General features: G+C 37.6%; 2 protein-coding genes across 3 annotated transcripts; one reads left to right on the top strand and one right to left on the bottom strand.

Moving 5' to 3' along the window:
- Positions 1-2,737: 2,737 nt before the first annotated feature.
- Positions 2,738-6,025, bottom strand: LOC306881564 (uncharacterized protein; the record flags this gene model as incomplete). Its single annotated transcript, XM_079435750.1, has 4 exons — positions 2,738-2,803; positions 4,215-4,691; positions 4,824-5,210; positions 5,639-6,025. The coding sequence occupies 4 exons, from the start codon at positions 6,023-6,025 to the stop codon at positions 2,738-2,740; spliced, it is 1,317 nt and encodes a 438-aa protein (XP_079291876.1).
- A 3,642-nt stretch (positions 6,026-9,667) lies between these two features.
- LOC306881899 (nuclear receptor subfamily 2 group F member 6-like) lies at positions 9,668-17,611 on the top strand. Of its 2 annotated transcripts, XM_079436250.1 has the most exons (6): positions 9,668-9,762; positions 10,734-11,331; positions 11,425-11,519; positions 12,925-13,485; positions 16,020-16,207; positions 17,020-17,611. In XM_079436250.1, the coding sequence occupies exons 2-6, from the start codon at positions 11,063-11,065 to the stop codon at positions 17,161-17,163; spliced, it is 1,257 nt and encodes a 418-aa protein (XP_079292376.1). In that variant the 5' UTR covers positions 9,668-9,762; positions 10,734-11,062; the 3' UTR covers positions 17,164-17,611. The 2 variants fall into 2 exon arrangements, with proteins under 2 accessions (XP_079292376.1, XP_079292377.1); XM_079436251.1 differs by lacking the exon at positions 17,020-17,611 and having other exon boundaries at positions 16,020-16,403.
- The last annotated feature ends 16 nt before the right edge of the window (positions 17,612-17,627 follow it).

Raw genomic sequence — 17,627 nt, 5'->3', positions numbered from 1 at the left:
TTTGCACATTTTGGATGTCTCCCTTATTTAACACACCTGATTGAGATCATCAACTCGTTAGTTTAGTTCATGGATCTGTCACAAGCTGATGATCTCAAGGTGAGTTAGGGAGACATGCAAAATGTGCAAAGCAGGGGTCCCCAGGACTTGAATTGAGAAGCACTGGAGAAAACAACCAACAACATAAAGACTCTTTTAGCTCCACATCAATAATAATCAATTAAAAGTATGTTATATTTAATTTTTAGTCTTCTTTCTCAGTGTAGATTTCTCTGTGCAACTGGCTGTTGGACTTCCTGACCGGGAGACCTCAGGAAGTACGGGTCGGCATTAACACATCCAGCACCATCACACTGAATACTGGGGCCCCCCAAGGATGTGTGCTGAGCCCCCTCCTCTTCACTCTGCTGACCCACGACTGCACACCGTCACACAACTCCAACCTTTTCATTAAGTTTGCGGATGACACAACTGTGGTGGGTCTCATTAGCAACAGAGATGAGACAAACTACAGGAGCGAGGTGAGCCGCCTGGCCGGGTGGTGCAATGACAACAATCTCTCTCTGAATGTGGAGAAGACGAAGGAGATTGTTGTTGACTTCAGGAGAGTACACACTCAGCATGCCCCTCTGACCATCAACGGTGCGACTGTGGAGAGAGTGAGCAGCACCAAGTTCCTGGGTGTGCACATCACAGAGGACCTCTCCTGGACTAACAACACTGTAGCACTGGCCAAGAAAGCACAGCAGCGTCTCTACTTCCTCCGCAAACTTAGAAGAGCCAGAGCCCCGGCCCCCATCATGTGCACCTTCTACAGAGGCACCATCGAGAGCATCCTAACTAGCTGCATCACTGTGTGGTATGGCGCTTGCAACGCATCCTGCCGCAAGTCATTTCAACGCATAGTGAGAGCAGCTGAGAAGATCGTTGGTGTCTCTCTCCCCTCCCTCCAGGACATTTACAGCACCCGTCTCACCCGCAAAGCCCTCCGCATTGCAGGTGATCCCACCCACCCGACACACAGCTTCTTCAGTCTGCTGCCATCAGGGAGGAGACTGCGGAGTCTCCAGGCGAGGACCAGCAGACTGAAGGACAGCTTCATACATCAGGCTGTCAGGAAGCTGAACTCCCTCCCGTCCTTGCCCCCCCTCCCCTCTTTTTCCCCATGCAACACTGAACTTTGATACTACGACCCCCCCCCAGCTCCCCTACTGTCTACTGTCAGTGTCTTAAATGTTAACTATGCACCTGAGAGTAACGCAATTTCAGTTCTCTGTATGTATGTGCCGTACATGTGGAAGAATTGACAATAAAGCAGACTTGACTTGACTTGACTTTTGACCCCATGTTTGCCCCCGTGTGTTTTTTCGTCGATATGTTTTTAGATTATAGTGGATACACTGTAAAACATGGTCAATTACTCTGTGGAATCACACAAATGCACAAAAGCAAAGAAATATATAAGTTTTGTTAACTTAAAACAGGCCATTTATTCAAAAGGGATGATGCTAGAGTGTTTAATTGGCTTATGTCTTCACAAAGGTTTGACTCGAGAATTCAGAGTTAGCCTTATAGCCCTTCCAGAGTTATGAACTAAAATGCAGAAATGTACTTATGATGGCTCCACCTGGTGTCTGACATGTGTGTTGGAGTGCTTTGAGTACTGGAGAGATTTGAAGCTAAATTACCAAGTCTGAGATCTCTGTGATTTACAGTGCTTGTTACTGAAATTAAATTTTAAATATAAAAAAAATAAAATTATTTTTTTATTTATTTTACTACAGTGTGCGTGTAACCACAGTTACAGTGTGAACATAAAAATATAATATTTAATATTATACACTTCACTGATGCTTTATTTAATTTGTAATCTTAGACAAACCAGTCCTATTTTGTATTATAATATTTTTTTTCATTAGCATTTTGTATTTATTTATCATCTTTATGTCTATATCATATCAGTATGAAGCAAATCCAGATAAAATTATCATCAGTCATTTTAGGTTAATAATTGGAATTACTCACAAAAATGACTTGAATGTATTTGAAAGAGAATGTATTTTCTCACAGCTGTACACATATACATATATACAGTACCTACACCTATTGCATTAATTGGCTGTACAGTGTTAGCGAAAAGTTAGTTTAAGGATATTTTAGTACATGTTTTAATTAAATAAATAACACATTTTAAATAGCACTTGCTGTTTTCATCTTCTAGAAAAATTATATAATCTCAAGAGACAATGTGTAGAGGTCAACAAGAGAATGTTTTGGCCTTTAATGTCTTTAACAGAATGGTGGGCATAGAGGGACCGGGCAAATAGGAAATGCAATTAGTGCTTTGGGGGAACAAAGAATGTTAGCTTCTAAAGACAAAAGGTGATGAGTTCTGTGACCTAAGTAGGAAGGCGTAATAAGAATAAGCACTTATGCGTTTCCTGATGGAGGGTGGAGAAGGGATATTTACCTTGATATGCAGAACACCGTGCTTATTTTTAAAAGACCCCAAAGAAAAATTCATCATGACTTAGAGTCGTTACAATGGAGCATGCCAAAAAAAAAGCTTAGGTGGACTATTTAATCTGGCCTTTTTCAGAGCTATCACCTCAGGATAACATCAGCTATTTTATATAAAGTTCAGACACACTGGCATTAAACACTCCACAAACAAAAATTGCATTGTTTTCTGTAGATGTCTCTGTGTCTTTACAAAGATAGTTCAAAGACATTGGTGTCAACGCTCAGACGTCAGAGCCACCAAAACCTGTCTACCCTCTTTGAGATCCGGAGATCTTACTGTCTTAAGTGGAAAAATAATGTATGTCAAACAAAGGATATCCTTTAAGCTGGATAGCAGGCTCCTACTGTGACGCCTCTATATATTAATTGGTGCCCTCTTTCTTTGCTTTTGTCTGATCCACCTTTTTGGCAATCCTGGTGACAGGAGGCTTGTTGAAATGAGAAATAATTGTAATTGTTTTACATTATGTTCACATAGGTTGCCAGTATCTACCTATTCGTTTCGTCACAATACGCACAGGCTGGCTGCATATTTAATACTAATCATATTTCAGATCGATTCCATTATTTCACAACATATTTAGCGTCAGAATGCATTAATTTGATCCCTTTACTGACTGTAACTTTCCTGCATGTTGGTTGAGTGATGGCTCGGTATGACACTTAAATGGGTTTGCTTTGGTTGGAGAGTGGCTCTGTTTTAAATAGTGCTTCCCATTGACGCAAATCAATGACAATAGCCTGATGGTTAGCCAGAGCTATTTTAAGCTTGTGAAGTGCCTATTGAAAATTGCATTGATAGTTCTTCTTGTACTTATGTTCAGTTTACTGTATTGATGTCATACACCTGTGGCCTGCAGTCATTGTATTTGTTTTTGTAAACACATTTGTTCTGTTAATTTCTGACTTATTTAAGGGCTGAAAGAATGCGAAAACATTTTAGAGCTTTGTACATGTACTTGTAATGCAAGGTTCAGGGCTGAGCGGCAATTATGAGTAAGAAATATACATATATTACATTGTAATGCTGTTAACGGCAACAGAATATTAACATCATATCCAAGCCATATTTGCCCCTTTTTATATGTAGATAACTACGACCCTGATAGTGTGACTTTACTAGTATCCCTTATGAATTATTTCACCAATTATTTCAAATAAAATAAAAAAAATGCTAAAATAAAAATAAAAAAATTTAATAAAACATGTTCTGCTTATTTTTTTATTTACTTTTTTATTCCATGCAGAAAGACAGACAATAAAAATAAGTTTACAAAAAATACTATCAAGAAAATTGTAATGATAGATGTATACAAGATTTATTTTTTATAAGATATATACAAGCATAAATGAATTTAATGCACAAAAGACATTATCAACTTCATCCCACAAAATGTAATTAATATTCATGTTAATAATTAGTATTCACATCACAGATTTGCAGGGTCAGTACATTTAGGTTTTCTATTTTCAAACCGTTATAGACAGTTCTGGGATTTTTGCCAGGACTTTGTTCACTCCCTCAATCTGGGAGTGAATATCGATGCAGCTCCTTCAAATTAATATTGATCTGTGCTGTAAATAAAACATAAAATGTTAGGCCTTATGAAAATAGGCACAAAAAATGTGAATAAAATCAAGATTAAAAAGTGCAGAGTAATACCACTTCTGCTTGGTATACCTTGGCTTACGTCGGACCCACCCATTGGTGTTCTTGTTCCTGAAAGAGATGCTCCAAATCCAGGTGTGTTAGACCCGAGTGAGCCCACACCTGCACCTCCTACCGCTGGTTTTCCCATCCCTACTCCACTTGATCCTGCACTGCCAAATCCTGTCAACGCTGGTCCTACTCCACCCAAACTTCTTGTCCCTGTCTGGGCCAGACCTGTTGATCCTGGCCCACCTAATCCTGTGCTGCCCAATCCACCTGAAAGGGTCTCTGTGCCCCCTACAGCTGTATTTAATGATCCTGTCACACCTGTTCCTGTGCTGCCCCATCCTGTGCTTGATCCTACACCATTAGGACTGGGAAATGCTGGTCCAGTAAAGCCGGCCCCGGGCCATGGCATGTTAGGTTTGCTCAGATCTGTTGAACTCATACCGGTCCCACCAGTATTTGGTATGTTTGGCAAACCGAAGTGGTTTGGCATGAATGGGTTAGTTCGTATTGGCGGCTGAAAAAAGAGAACGTAATTAAAGTTCATTATAAACACATTTAATTTACAATTGCAAACATAATTGATTGTAATATTAAAATAAATACTTCTATAATATATATAAAAGGCCCATATTAACCTCACCTTACAGTTGGCAAGTGAAGTACTGAGATTCTCAACGGTGTTTGTGAGCGTTTTAATTTCTTTTTCTCTCAAAGAGGTGAGCTCGCCTTTTAGTTTGTTATCATCTTTTAGTTTTCTGTTCTCTAGCAGAAATGTTTCATTGTCTTGGTCATGCTTGAGCTGAAGTTGCTCAAGAGCTCTGCGACTCTCGCGAATCATGGTACTGCGATTGTGATTGCACCACGTAGCATCCTCTTTCAGGCGTATGTTTTCTATCCTATATTTGGCATTTTCCCCATTAATGTTTGTGAACTGGTTCCCCACTATGTCCAGATATGACTGGAACTTGTTCTCGACTTCTCTTGAAAGACTGCTACAGTTTTCCCGAATGTCTTCAAGCTGATTTTTTTGTTTATGAGATGGTTCTTTAAAAAAACCTTTGACTGAATGTTTCTTTGTGGAACCAAAAATTGTTCTTCTATGGCATCGCTGTGAAGAACCTTTTAAGCACCTTTATTTTTAAAAGTGTAAGCCTCTTTCTGCAACATTCATGGAAGTTATGTTAATGGCAATTAACATTCTGCCAGTGTTTTCCAGAATGTTCCTATAATGAAGGAAAGGTTCTTACAACATTAAAAAGAACATTTTGAAAAACATTTTGACAAAACTTTTAGAAATTACTGTTTCATAATCTAATGGGAATGTTAAGAAAACACCATAGCCTACATCATGAAATTAAATGCAGCAAACACCATAGCATTCTCTTTTGTATGAAACATGATGTTATCCAAGACAAATTAATTGAATACATAATTTTTTTGTTGCTCAAATCTCACAATTGTTGCTTGCATGCTCTTTATTGTCATAGATGAGGTGTTCGCCAGTCTGCGTAATTCAACCAGAGCTTTGTCATTGTTCAGCTTTGCAGTGAGAGTGACGTTCAGAACTTTGGGGAGGTTCTTTTCCTTCCCACGGAGAGTGAAATTTTCCATTGTGAGTTTGCTGACGCTTTGGTCCAACTCTTGCAGCCTCTTCTCCTCCACCGTGTGCTCGGGCTGTCCATACACCAGAAAGAGCACCAGACTTGCGATGATCAGAGACTGGATGAGTGAGGAGAAAAAGAAAACAATCTTCATGTAGTAACCACAGCTCTTGCCTATCGACTTGTGCATCTTCTTGGCAGCCAAGCCAAAGTTGGCCTGAGAGTAACTGCTGTTGTACATCACTGCCCTAATCAAGCTCCTTCACTATATGCAAAATGTTCTCCTAAAACAAAGGCAAAATAAGAAGTTAAATATGTTAACACTGCCAGTTTATATTGTTTTCCTGCATCTCCCGTTGGATGACGCTTCCCTGATCCACCCTATGCTCATGATTCCTGAGGTTAGAACAACATCACACACTGCCAAATGTTTCCAAATGCCGAAAACTAGCCAAAGCACACATTACCTCATTAACATTAAAATGTTTGTGCTTGTATTATATAATTACACAGACGAGACTTTACATAACAACAAGAAAAATATAAAAAAGAAAATAATTAAACATCATTTAAATGCAATGAAGCCTGTGATGATCTACAGAAAATAATTTTGGGGTGACAGCAAAAAACCTTAAACCATAGAGTAAAATGCATTATGTGGATGGCATTAGGAGTTATAGGTGATACATGGTTTGATAGTTAGCTACTTAAACTAAGCTGCGTTTGAGATGCTAGTTCTCCACAGGCATAGTAGACTTCCTTTGGATGCTCCCAGCAAACAAACATATGTTCTAACGTTCCCATTAAGTTACGAAAATGTTCATTCTGAATGTTCTCTGACATGTCCAGTTTTTTTTTATTTATTTTTTTTTATTTAGGTTATGTGAACATTCCATAGTTCTGAAAATGTTCCTTGTTGGGCTCAAACAGAGCAATGTTTTTATAGAGCTACAGAGTCAGTGTTTACACTTTTCAGATATATCAGTCTCTGATACTAAACTGGAATAGGAATGTGTTTTTTAACATTAAAAAATTACTGAATTCTTAGCCTCTTAATGTCACCACTAGATGGAGATATTTCCAAATAACACTCGCATTTTGTCATTTAACAGACACATTCAAATAAAATAAAAATATGATTAAAAATGTTTATTTAATTGCAAAATAAAATAAAATAATTAAAGAGTATTAAATATTTAATCAAATATAATATTAAAAAATAAAATACAAATATTTTATTGCATAATAAAAACAATATTTTATGAAACATCTTTGAAGCCCATGCATGTTCCACCATGCTTTCAGAGCTCGGTAAAGTCAGCACAAGTAAGAGCTGCAATGCTACCCCATATCCTAAAAGAGATCAATCACATTCCTGAACCCTGGGGTCAAAGGCCAAATAAACACCCAGCTTGTACAATGCACATAACTCAAGCATGCACTCTCAGACTCACACTCCTCTTTTCTTATGTGCTCTCTTTCACAAACACACACACACACACACACTCACACAAACACACACACACTCACACAAACACACTATTTGGGGTGAGGTGGGGGGAGGGGCATTGGGAGAAGACTTTACATGCTGCTAAGAAACTTCAAATGACCAGATCTTGAAAAATAGCTGATGTAAATTGATGATGCCAAATCCGTTTGCTTCTGGTTTCGTTGAGAAACCACAGTATGCTTTTGTTTCTGTTGTTTCTAAGAATATGATTTCACAGAAACCGTTGAGAAGGAAGCAGAGGTTGAGTGAGGGCAGTAAATGCAATGTTTTTCTCTTGAGTGTGACCCTTGAATAATTATGTGAACTGGTGGCCAAGATCTAAATCTCAAAACAAGAGACAGCTGTCTCCTGGATGAACAACATGATGTACAGCCTGGATGGTTTCTCATTGTTTGAAAGTAATAATAAAAAAAGTAAATTAAAGAAACTCTACATTCCTTTTCATACAGAAAACAATGCTGAACCAAAATCTTTGGCTGAACCTTATAAAACTCACCTGCATTGTTTGATAATTGCACAAAATATTATTATTACACAAAATTACCCTCTGACCTCTTGCCACATAAATCTGGATTGAAGTCAAGCTTTACCTCACCTGTAGATATGCTCTCAGGTTATTACTCATAAATCATCTTTGGGCATTTTAATGTTTCCTTAAAACTACTGTCTATTTTTACATTACCAGTATTTTTTTTATACTAGTAAGTAATCAGGTAGTGACTAGTATCAACTTTAATGTTACTTCAGAACAAACTGGAGACAAGTAACTAATCCAGTGTAACTGAAAACAAATTGCACATATTTTGAATTCCCATTGGGATCTGTAGTTCAGATATCAACTAGTCACTTCCAACTCATGTATAATATCAATTTCAAGTTTCACCAGTATTCCAGTTGTTGCTGGTACCTATTTTCTAGCTTTACTGGTATCTATATTCATATAGGTACTTACTACTAATTTTTAATCCTATTTACTATATATTAGTCAGTGCTGGGTAGTAACTGATTACCCTGTAAGTAAGTAATTAATTAGATTGTAATTAGATTATTTATTTTAGAATACTCGTAATCAGACTACAGTTACTTTATTGATTACATCATATTATTCACATGATAGCAGTAAATTATTCATAAATAAAAATGTTCCTTTCTGAAATAGCCTACCGCTTATTTACAGTCAGAAAGTCTAAAAGTTTTGTGGACATTCACAAAAAAGACCAGTCACTAGTCAGGTGGCATTTGACCACTGGATTTACAAAATTACTTCAATTTTAATTGTTTTCTTGGTTTTTAATTGTTTTAGTGAGTGTTTTATTCTGAATGCTGTTATTTAAAAATATATATATATTTTTTTTATTTGACATTTTTAGGATTTAGTTAGTTATTTGTTTTTCATTAAACTCACTAACCCCCTGTAGTCCCTTCACAAATTACAGTTTGGGAAACCTTGACATAATATGATGTTTAATGCACATCATGTTGTTAATAATAATGAATGGAATACATTTTGTTTATCTATGCACTGTATATCAACGAGAGTTTCTTATTTAAATCAATGTGATAAACAAGTAAGGTCAAATCTAAAAGTAATCAAAAAGTAGTCCGATTATATTACCTAAAATGTGTAACGTAATGGATTATATTACTAACTACAATTTTTGTCATGTAATTTGGAATCAGTAACAGGCTACAATTTGTACACAATCTACCCAGCACTGATATTAGTACTTTTTATTAGACACTACTGTGGCATTTTTAATATTACTAGTAAAACGTTTAATTGAAGTATAAAGTAACCATTCTAAGTCATTAGTAAAAAAGGCATTTGTAACTAGTGAGATATGAAATGTTTCTGTTAAACACTGGGAAAAATATTAAATAGCCTCTTATAAACACACTAATATGAGCACTGGTAAAGTTGGAGTAGATAGTAAATACTGTAATAAGTATTAGCCTAGTATTTAATAAATCATTACTTGTGACAATTAAAAAGATAATAGTCACTGATAGTATGACTGACTAGAAGTTAAAAATAGCCTAATAGTAATATTAAAATGATACTAGCTAGTTTAAATACTTACTTCATAAATGTTTAGCCTCATTTAAAATTATTAATAATATTATAGAGCATTATATACCTAGCCTGTGCATGGCTCCAGACTAAATGGTTTCTTATGGTATTTACTAGTTTGGCGTCCTGTAGGCATATTTGCAGTCCTTTGAAGGTCACTGATCTCTCAGGAGCAAAACACCACATTCTTTTTTTGTGTGCCCAGCAGAGCTGCTCTTTGACTTCTTTTGCCCATATAAGGCAGGAGATACCATGGCAACCGTGGGCTTGAATAGCTGTGTCAAATCCCTCCGCACCCCCTCACAGGCACGCGGCGCGCGCGCGCTCTACTGGACACTGGCTGGCGCTATCTCTTGTCCTCTTCAAGCCAGCGCGACTTTTGCACTTCCAAAAGCAGGTAGGAATATGGAAACACTCCCGGGGTTTCTCCGCCGTTATCGGTACGCTAGCTTATCATTCGGGGCGTCAAAGGTAAGCAAGAATATATATAGTGTTCGCCGAAGTCAGGAGTGAGGTATGTCGCTAAAGCTATGGCTCCACCCCTCCCCCTGCCCGAGGATCGCTGGAGGTTAGGCCGCATGTCTGTTACTGGCGCTCATAAAAAACAAGAAAGGGGACGTTTAGCTCCGGATCACGGCGAAACCTTTAACACGAGCTTGCGATATGGTTTCACCCGTTCCGTTTTTGATTCAGCCGTTTTCAATCAGCTTCACAGTAACTGTTAGAGGGACTCCAAAAGTGTGCCCTCATTTCACAACAAACAAGCGCAGCACTTCCTCGAGCAATCAGTATAACTTAGTGTAGGAAGGCGCTGCTTTTTATACCGAGATGTTCTGATTAGTGTGTGATTATTGCTTGTTATTGTATGCTTTAATACGTTTATATTTTGAAATACCAGTGTGAGTGGGTATGTTTCTGTTTTGTTCCTCATTACTGGATCTTGACAAGGAATTTTGAAAGGTTAGACATTTTAGTAAAATTCTTTGGTATTCTCTGACTAATAGGCTCCAGTGAAATTGTCTAAAAATAATTAAAAATATATTAATAATTGATACATTATGTATACATACGGTAAAGGCCTCAGTATGTAGAGTAAAACATGTTAAAACTGTCAGAGTTCCTGCTCTCTTAGTAAATAAAGAATTATCCATACCAGGAAAAGTCATGGAAATTGATATAAGCTGACATGTGTTATTAGTTTTGCTCCATTAATTATTAAGTGCTTATTAGGCTAGAAATAACTTTTTAGTGCTATGTACAGTTAAATAATTCAGGAATCACAAAAGACTGAAATCCTGTAGTCGGAAAGTGTAAAAACCCTGAACTGTCTATTATTTTGGTTTTTAGTAACTTTATTTTCTTTCACAGGCTGACGTCTAGATTGGAAACTGACATCTAAACGACACATTATTCGAGGGGTGATTAAAGAAGCTGGAGCAAAAAGTGAATATGGTCAGTTAAGGAGGCAAAACAACATGCAAAACCCACTTTCCGAAGACCAAAGTTGACTGACTCCTGACTCGTGTCTGAGCCTAAATGTGTGAGAGAAAGCTGTGGACAATTACCAGATATAGAGGCCTTCATATCTTCTCATTTTAGAACACAGCTGTCAAAAAAAGGGGTCAACTGAAACTCTGTGTGTGCCGACTGCACGTTTGGGAGTATTTTTCCTCCTCGGTTGTGCTGGGAAATAAGCGATGGCCATGGTGAGAGGGGGCTGGGGAGATCCCAATGGGGAGACTAATGGACTTGGTGACAAGGGGTACCTGAGGGGAGATGAGGACGATGGGTCACCGCAAGGAGGCGGCAGTGACATGGAGGCCGGGGAGGATGATAAAGGTTGTGTGGTGGACTGTGTGGTCTGCGGTGACAAGTCCAGTGGGAAACACTACGGCGTGTTTACTTGTGAGGGCTGCAAGAGCTTCTTCAAACGGAGTGTCCGACGAAACCTTAACTATACCTGCAGGTAATGGAGGGAAAGTCAGCGATGTGTTAGTTGATGTTCTCAGCATGTTAATTTCAGTCTCACCATTAAGCCATTGTTTTTGGTGCCTTTCAGATCAAACCAAGAATGCCAGATTGACCAACATCATCGCAACCAGTGTCAGTACTGCCGTTTAAAGAAGTGTTTCCGAGTGGGAATGCGCAAAGAAGGTAACTGTCTATCCCTCTTATCAAATCAGTCGGAATGGCTTTCTGTCATTGTTTAATGCACATAGACTCAGTCAACTGCTCCACTGATTTGTCAACATGTCATAGGATATATGATAAGCAAAGGGACTGTGTCTCTCATGGACATATTTAGGACACATTTTCAAGCATACACTACCATTCAAAAGTTTGGGTTTAAGATTTTTAATTGGTTTTTAATTGTGCTCACCAGAATGACATTTATTTGATCAAAAATACAGTGAATATACGGTATTATTGTGAAATATTGTTGCAATTTAAAAATTATTTTCTGTTTGAATATATTTTCAAATATAATGTATTCCTGTGACAGCAAAGCTGAATTTTTAGCAGCCATTGCTCCAGTCTGTCACATGATCCTTCAGAAATCATTCTGACATGCTGATTTGCTGCTCAAGAAACGTGTCTTACTATTAGCAATGTTGAAAACCGGTGTCCTGCTTCATTTTGAGGAAGTCATGATCCATATTTCATAGTTTTTTGATGAACTAAGTTCAAAAGAACATTTATTTGTAACTGAAATCTTTTGAATAAGAGTATTAACAAGAATATTAAAGCTGAATAAGATTATTATTATTATTATTACTGTTTTTTGACACTACTGATTCTACAGCGTCATGGGAAAGAAATTATATTTTACACAAATTGTGAGTTGGCTGTCTGAATTGAATGTGACTGGGTACCGCAAAATTACACAAAGACAATCATTCTTTTTTTTTTTTTTTACTGCATTGTTTTCACTGACTGCATGCAAAAATAAGCATACAGTGTAATCCGTGTAGTCCAATTCACAAACATGACTCTTAGAAACAGGTTATTTTAATGACTTGGTTAAAAAAAACTCACAGGTTACTGTTTTGAAGCAGACTAACAAAAGTAATGGCTTGCTAAAGTAGAAAGCTGTAGAGATCACTGTTTTATATTTGATAGTTAGAGTGACAAGAGTCTAAGAGCTGTGTTTTATTTTAAGCCGGCCCAGATGGTGTTTGTTTACCACAATTGCCAGTGCACATGATGAAACTTACATTAGGGCGTGATGACCTATATATTTCACTGTTTCCTCAACATTTTTGCTTTTAAAACCAAGTGATGATTGGAGTGTTTAGCATTCTATTGAACATTTTCATTCCTCATTTACAAAGTCTCTGAATGTTCGACTAGAATGGTGTTTGCAGGTTCCTTTTTCATTTTTTGAGTGCTTCTGTAATCAGGAATTAGATGTTTCTAATCCCTTAGGTCAGTGCACTGACTATCTGCCAGATGTTGCATGTTAGCAAAAGAAAGGAGTGTTGAAACTTAGTAATGTCATCTATCAAGCGTTTCAACTCCATCACGACTCTCCCCTTCTCTCTTCCCTTTCCCCCTTTAGCAGTTCAGCGTGGACGCATCCCACCTTCGCATTCAAGCCTCAGCCCATCCACGACTCCAGTGGGCGGTAATACCGGCAGCGGCGTGAGCGAATTCTACAACGGGCAGCCGGTGTCTGAGCTCATCTCCCAGCTCCTGCGGGCAGAGCCTTACCCTAACAGCCGCTTCAGCCATCAGTACAACCAGCAGATGCAGGGGGGCGGAGGATCCATGGGCATTGACAGCATCTGCGAGCTAGCCGCCAGACTCCTGTTTAGCATCATCGAATGGGCCCGAAACATTCCTTACTTCCCTGAGCTGCCTGTATCTGAGCAGGTGGCCTTGCTGCGGCTCAGCTGGAGCGAACTGTTTATTCTTAATGCGGCACAATCTGCCCTGCCCCTGCACATGGCCCCACTGCTCGCCGCCGCAGGCTTTCACTCCTCTCCCATGTCTGCCGAGAGGGTGGTGTCCTTCATGGACCAGGTGCGTGTCTTCCAGGACCAAGTAGAGAAGCTGACCCGCCTGCAAGTGGATTCAGCTGAGTACAGTTGTCTGAAGGCCATTGCGCTCTTCTCACCAGGTGCGCCAGACACATTACTCCGATTAAACTGCATTTAACCGAACATAATCGGATCAAAGATGATGATGTAATATATTTGTACTCTATACAGAATGGTAGAAAATAGTGAGTATTGTGCTGGCAGTCAAATTTCTAGCATAATGCTAGCACCCTCTACTGGAGACGAAAAAATCTTTTTCAGTGCATTGTGAAGCACCTTTATACCTAACATATTGTTAAGAATAAGGCAAATTATAGATTAAATACCTTCAGTATGCAGATATTCTGTCCTGTAGTATCACATTTTTTATTTGAGTTTACATTTATTCATTTAGCACTTGGATCCAAATGACTCAATGTGCATTCAAACATTTTCAGTATGTATGTTCCCAGGGAATTGAATCTATGAAGGGTTCGATGTTTTTTTTTTTTTTTTTTTTTCAATGCGTTTCTTTTTCTTAGTCCAACCACAGATTGATCAGAATTTAGGTTTATTACATAATTTATATGTAAACATTAAATATAATCATCATAATCATTAAATATCTAATGTTTAATTTATAATTTATATTTGAAAACGTATACATTTTAAAAATCATTCAAAATTATTAATTTGTTTATTTTACAAAAAATAAATTTGCTGTAAATTTATTACTAGAAATGATACTGTTGTAATGTAAGCCATTATTTCTAAACTCTTGAAGTGATGACATACATGGCTGAGCATTACTAATTAGTTTATATTTAATTTGTAAAGCATTCTTGCAGTTTCTACTTGCTAGCCTGCCAGATCATTTTTATTTTGGTGACAAGTTGCAACTAAATGTTTAAGTTATGAAGGTGTAATAATAACAAATGACAGTGCAGAACTGGCCATCAGCTGACCTCTAACTCCTACAACGAAGCCAACTTTCCACTATCTCGGACATTCACATACTTTTTTCATATTTTGTCTCTAAGAGGCAGATGCACTCAACCTTCAAATTGGTTGTGAAGCAGCCGTCACCTTCCGTTTATTCACTATGGTTAAATAAATGAACAGTATGTGTATGAATATACCCACATAAAACAAATGACCAGCAAAAAGTTTAAAAGAAAAACACAGAAGGTTGTTTTCTTGGGCTAATGAGTGTAAATTATTATGTAATAATTATAAAATAATTACTTGGGACATTAATATGGTTTACACTTTATATTGATCATTTTTCAACATGTCAACTAACTTTAATTAGATTATTAATAGACTTTTAAATTAAGATTAGGGTTAGTAGAAGTTACTAGTCAGTAGAATGCATGCTGATGACTGGTAGTTGACAAAGTTACTTCTAGTTAGGAGCAGTGTTGTCATGGTACCAACATTTCTGTATTCGGTACCGATACCAGTGAGAATCCACGGTTCTCGGTACCAAAGCAAAACACAAAAACATGCTAATTAAAAAGCACACTTTTTATTAATAGTCAAACAAAAATATTATGTACAAAAATCTATGCCATTCTTTATGCTTATTTAAAATAGTGTTTCAAGTTTTTCCACAAGTAATGAAAGTATGGAAAACGGTAAACAAGTTTCCCCAAAATTTTATTTGTCTTTTAATTAATTAAATTTAAACATTTTATTTTTTGGTAAATAAAGGGGATTTACTATTAAAATTAAAACATGGAAGAAATATTATGAGATTTATAAAAAAATTAAGTTTTATAATTTTTTTTAAACAGTAGTATCACATACATTCTACTAAATAATAGTAGCCTAATATATTTCTGGCACAATGTCTAAACCGAACTTTTATTTTGACGGGTTGCCGTGAATACCTTTAAATTTCTGTGTGTATATGAAATGACGCTGGTTTTACTCAAATGAAATGGTAAAATGCTCGTGAAGTGACTCAGAGCAGTTCTGGAGATGTTTATGTATTTTTGTCCTCATTTAGACGGCAGATGCTGAAATCACCGCGAGCTTCAGTGAATGTATTAAACAAAACCGCATGACTCCATTCATTCATTCACACAGAGACTCGCAGAACATGCGGGACTTTTGCGCTTAATATTTACAGATACCAGTCCATATCGCGATTTGATTTAATTATAATGACCTACTTTTGATTAATTAATCCAAACCTTGACAAACTTCGTGACATTCCGTGTTAAACTAAATTCCGTTTTTAAACTAGGTTCCGCGACTCAGTCAGTGTTTTCTGCTTCGAGGAAATCATACGACCCTACACGTCAAGAACCGGGTTGACTGGGTACTCTGTACCACTGGTACTTTAAAAAAAAAAACTGGTAGCGTGACGTTTTCATTTTTTTTTTGTACCGAAGTACCAGGTCTTTTGACAACACTAGTTAGGAGAATATTGGAGTGGACTATCAAAATAGCGTGTTACCATAATTATTCATTCACACACATTTTACAGAAATTGTATTTAAAGATTGTTTAGTCCAAAGATTGCAGTTCTCACCTCACAATCCTAGTTCCTTGCTAGCATCATGCTTTACCAGTTGAGTTAGAGGAAGTCTCGTTTCATACCTGAATATCTGGTGTTTTTTGTGTTTAGATGCATGTGGGCTAACAGACCCGGCTCATGTGGAAAGCTTGCAGGAAAAAGCTCAGGTGGCCCTGACCGAGTACGAGCGCATGCAGTACCCCGGGCAGCCCCAGCGCTTCGGACGGCTCCTACTGCGACTGCCCGCTCTGAGGGCCGTGCCTGCCAACCTCATCTCTCAGCTCTTCTTCATGCGCCTGGTGGGCAAAACACCCATCGAGACACTCATCCGTGACATGCAGCTGTCTGGTAGCTCCATCAGTTGGCCATATGTACCCGGACAATAACCATTATCAGACAGACCACGAAACCAGTCTGAACTGCAAATTATCTCAGTGTGATTTAGTTTTTTCAACCACACGTTCACATCTGATGTTCACCGGACCACCTAATGCAACAGGGTCATACTGTAGGAATGGTGGACTCCGTAGTACATGGCAGAAGGCTTGATTTGTGCTCCGTGTGAACTGTTTTATGAGGCTCAGAAGCATTCTTAAAAAATGACTTATTGGTTACCTGCTAGCCAAAGGTACAGTTAGGTACAGTTTCATAGCGAGTTAAGTGGAAATTGGTTAAAGCCCTAACAACAAGCTCTGTCAGTTGGGTGTAAACATGAAAGTCACTTTGGACTGTCCCTGGAGGCAGCAGGAAATCAAGTCCCCCTCATATTCTAGATATACCAGAAACCCTGAAGGAGGAGGAAGTAGACATGACATCCAAACAGTCAGAATTGGGACTTGGTCATTTGTTTTGCCAATTAATAACTTGGCTTGTATTTTTAGCTCTTTTCCCTATTAATGCTAATGAATTTCTGAGGAGAGCTTTTAAATTTGCAAAAGCTAGTGGATCATGTTTTGTGACAACCATTTGACAAATGAATTGCGGGCTGTATTTGTATTTTGAGTTAAGGTACAGACTTTTCTCTTCACGAAATATAAATTTTTAATGCACTCTGAATTTGAGATAGATGACAAATGAAGTAGTCATGCTTTTTTTTTTTTTTTTTTTTCAGATGAAAACTAGTGAACTTTCTTCATGCAAGTTGTTCATCGACATTATACTGGTTTCTATTCTGCTTTTCTGCTATTTTTTTTTTTTTTTTTTTCACTTACCAGTTAATGCTAAACTGGTTATAAAGTCACAATATGTATGTTGACCAAAAGAAATACCTCTACAGTCTGTTGAGACTCAAATGGACTTTCAGTCATTCACGGCTGGGTCAGTTTTTAAATTTATCAGCACACTTGAGCTGCTCACTTTACACTAAAGAGGAGTGATTGGATCTATCTGTCTGTTATGTTTGGCCGTTTTCAGTAAGAAGCTGGCATTGCCTGTTTTGTCTTTCGTGCAGCAGTGCTCTGGTGTGCCATTTCAGAGGTGACAGCATGTTGTATTTGGCTCTTGTTGTGAGATGTACGTTTTCTAGCCTTATCATACATGTGAATGACTAATATTACCTCATATTTAGGCCTTGAAACGTATCAGGCGGTCTAAGATACATAAAAGCATCAAAACGGCAACATGTACAGTTTTCATTTTAATATCTTTTGTCTTTTTAAATACTTGTGTATGACAGCTTGATTAAACAAAAGTATGATACATTTAATTGTGTGCTTGTTT

The sequence above is a fragment of the Barbus barbus genome (assembly GCF_936440315.1).
Source record: "Barbus barbus genome assembly, chromosome: 15".
Taxonomy (NCBI): Eukaryota; Metazoa; Chordata; class Actinopteri; order Cypriniformes; family Cyprinidae; genus Barbus; species Barbus barbus.
The sequence above is the reverse complement of the archived record's forward strand: the minus strand, read 5'-3'. Positions and strand labels throughout refer to the sequence as shown.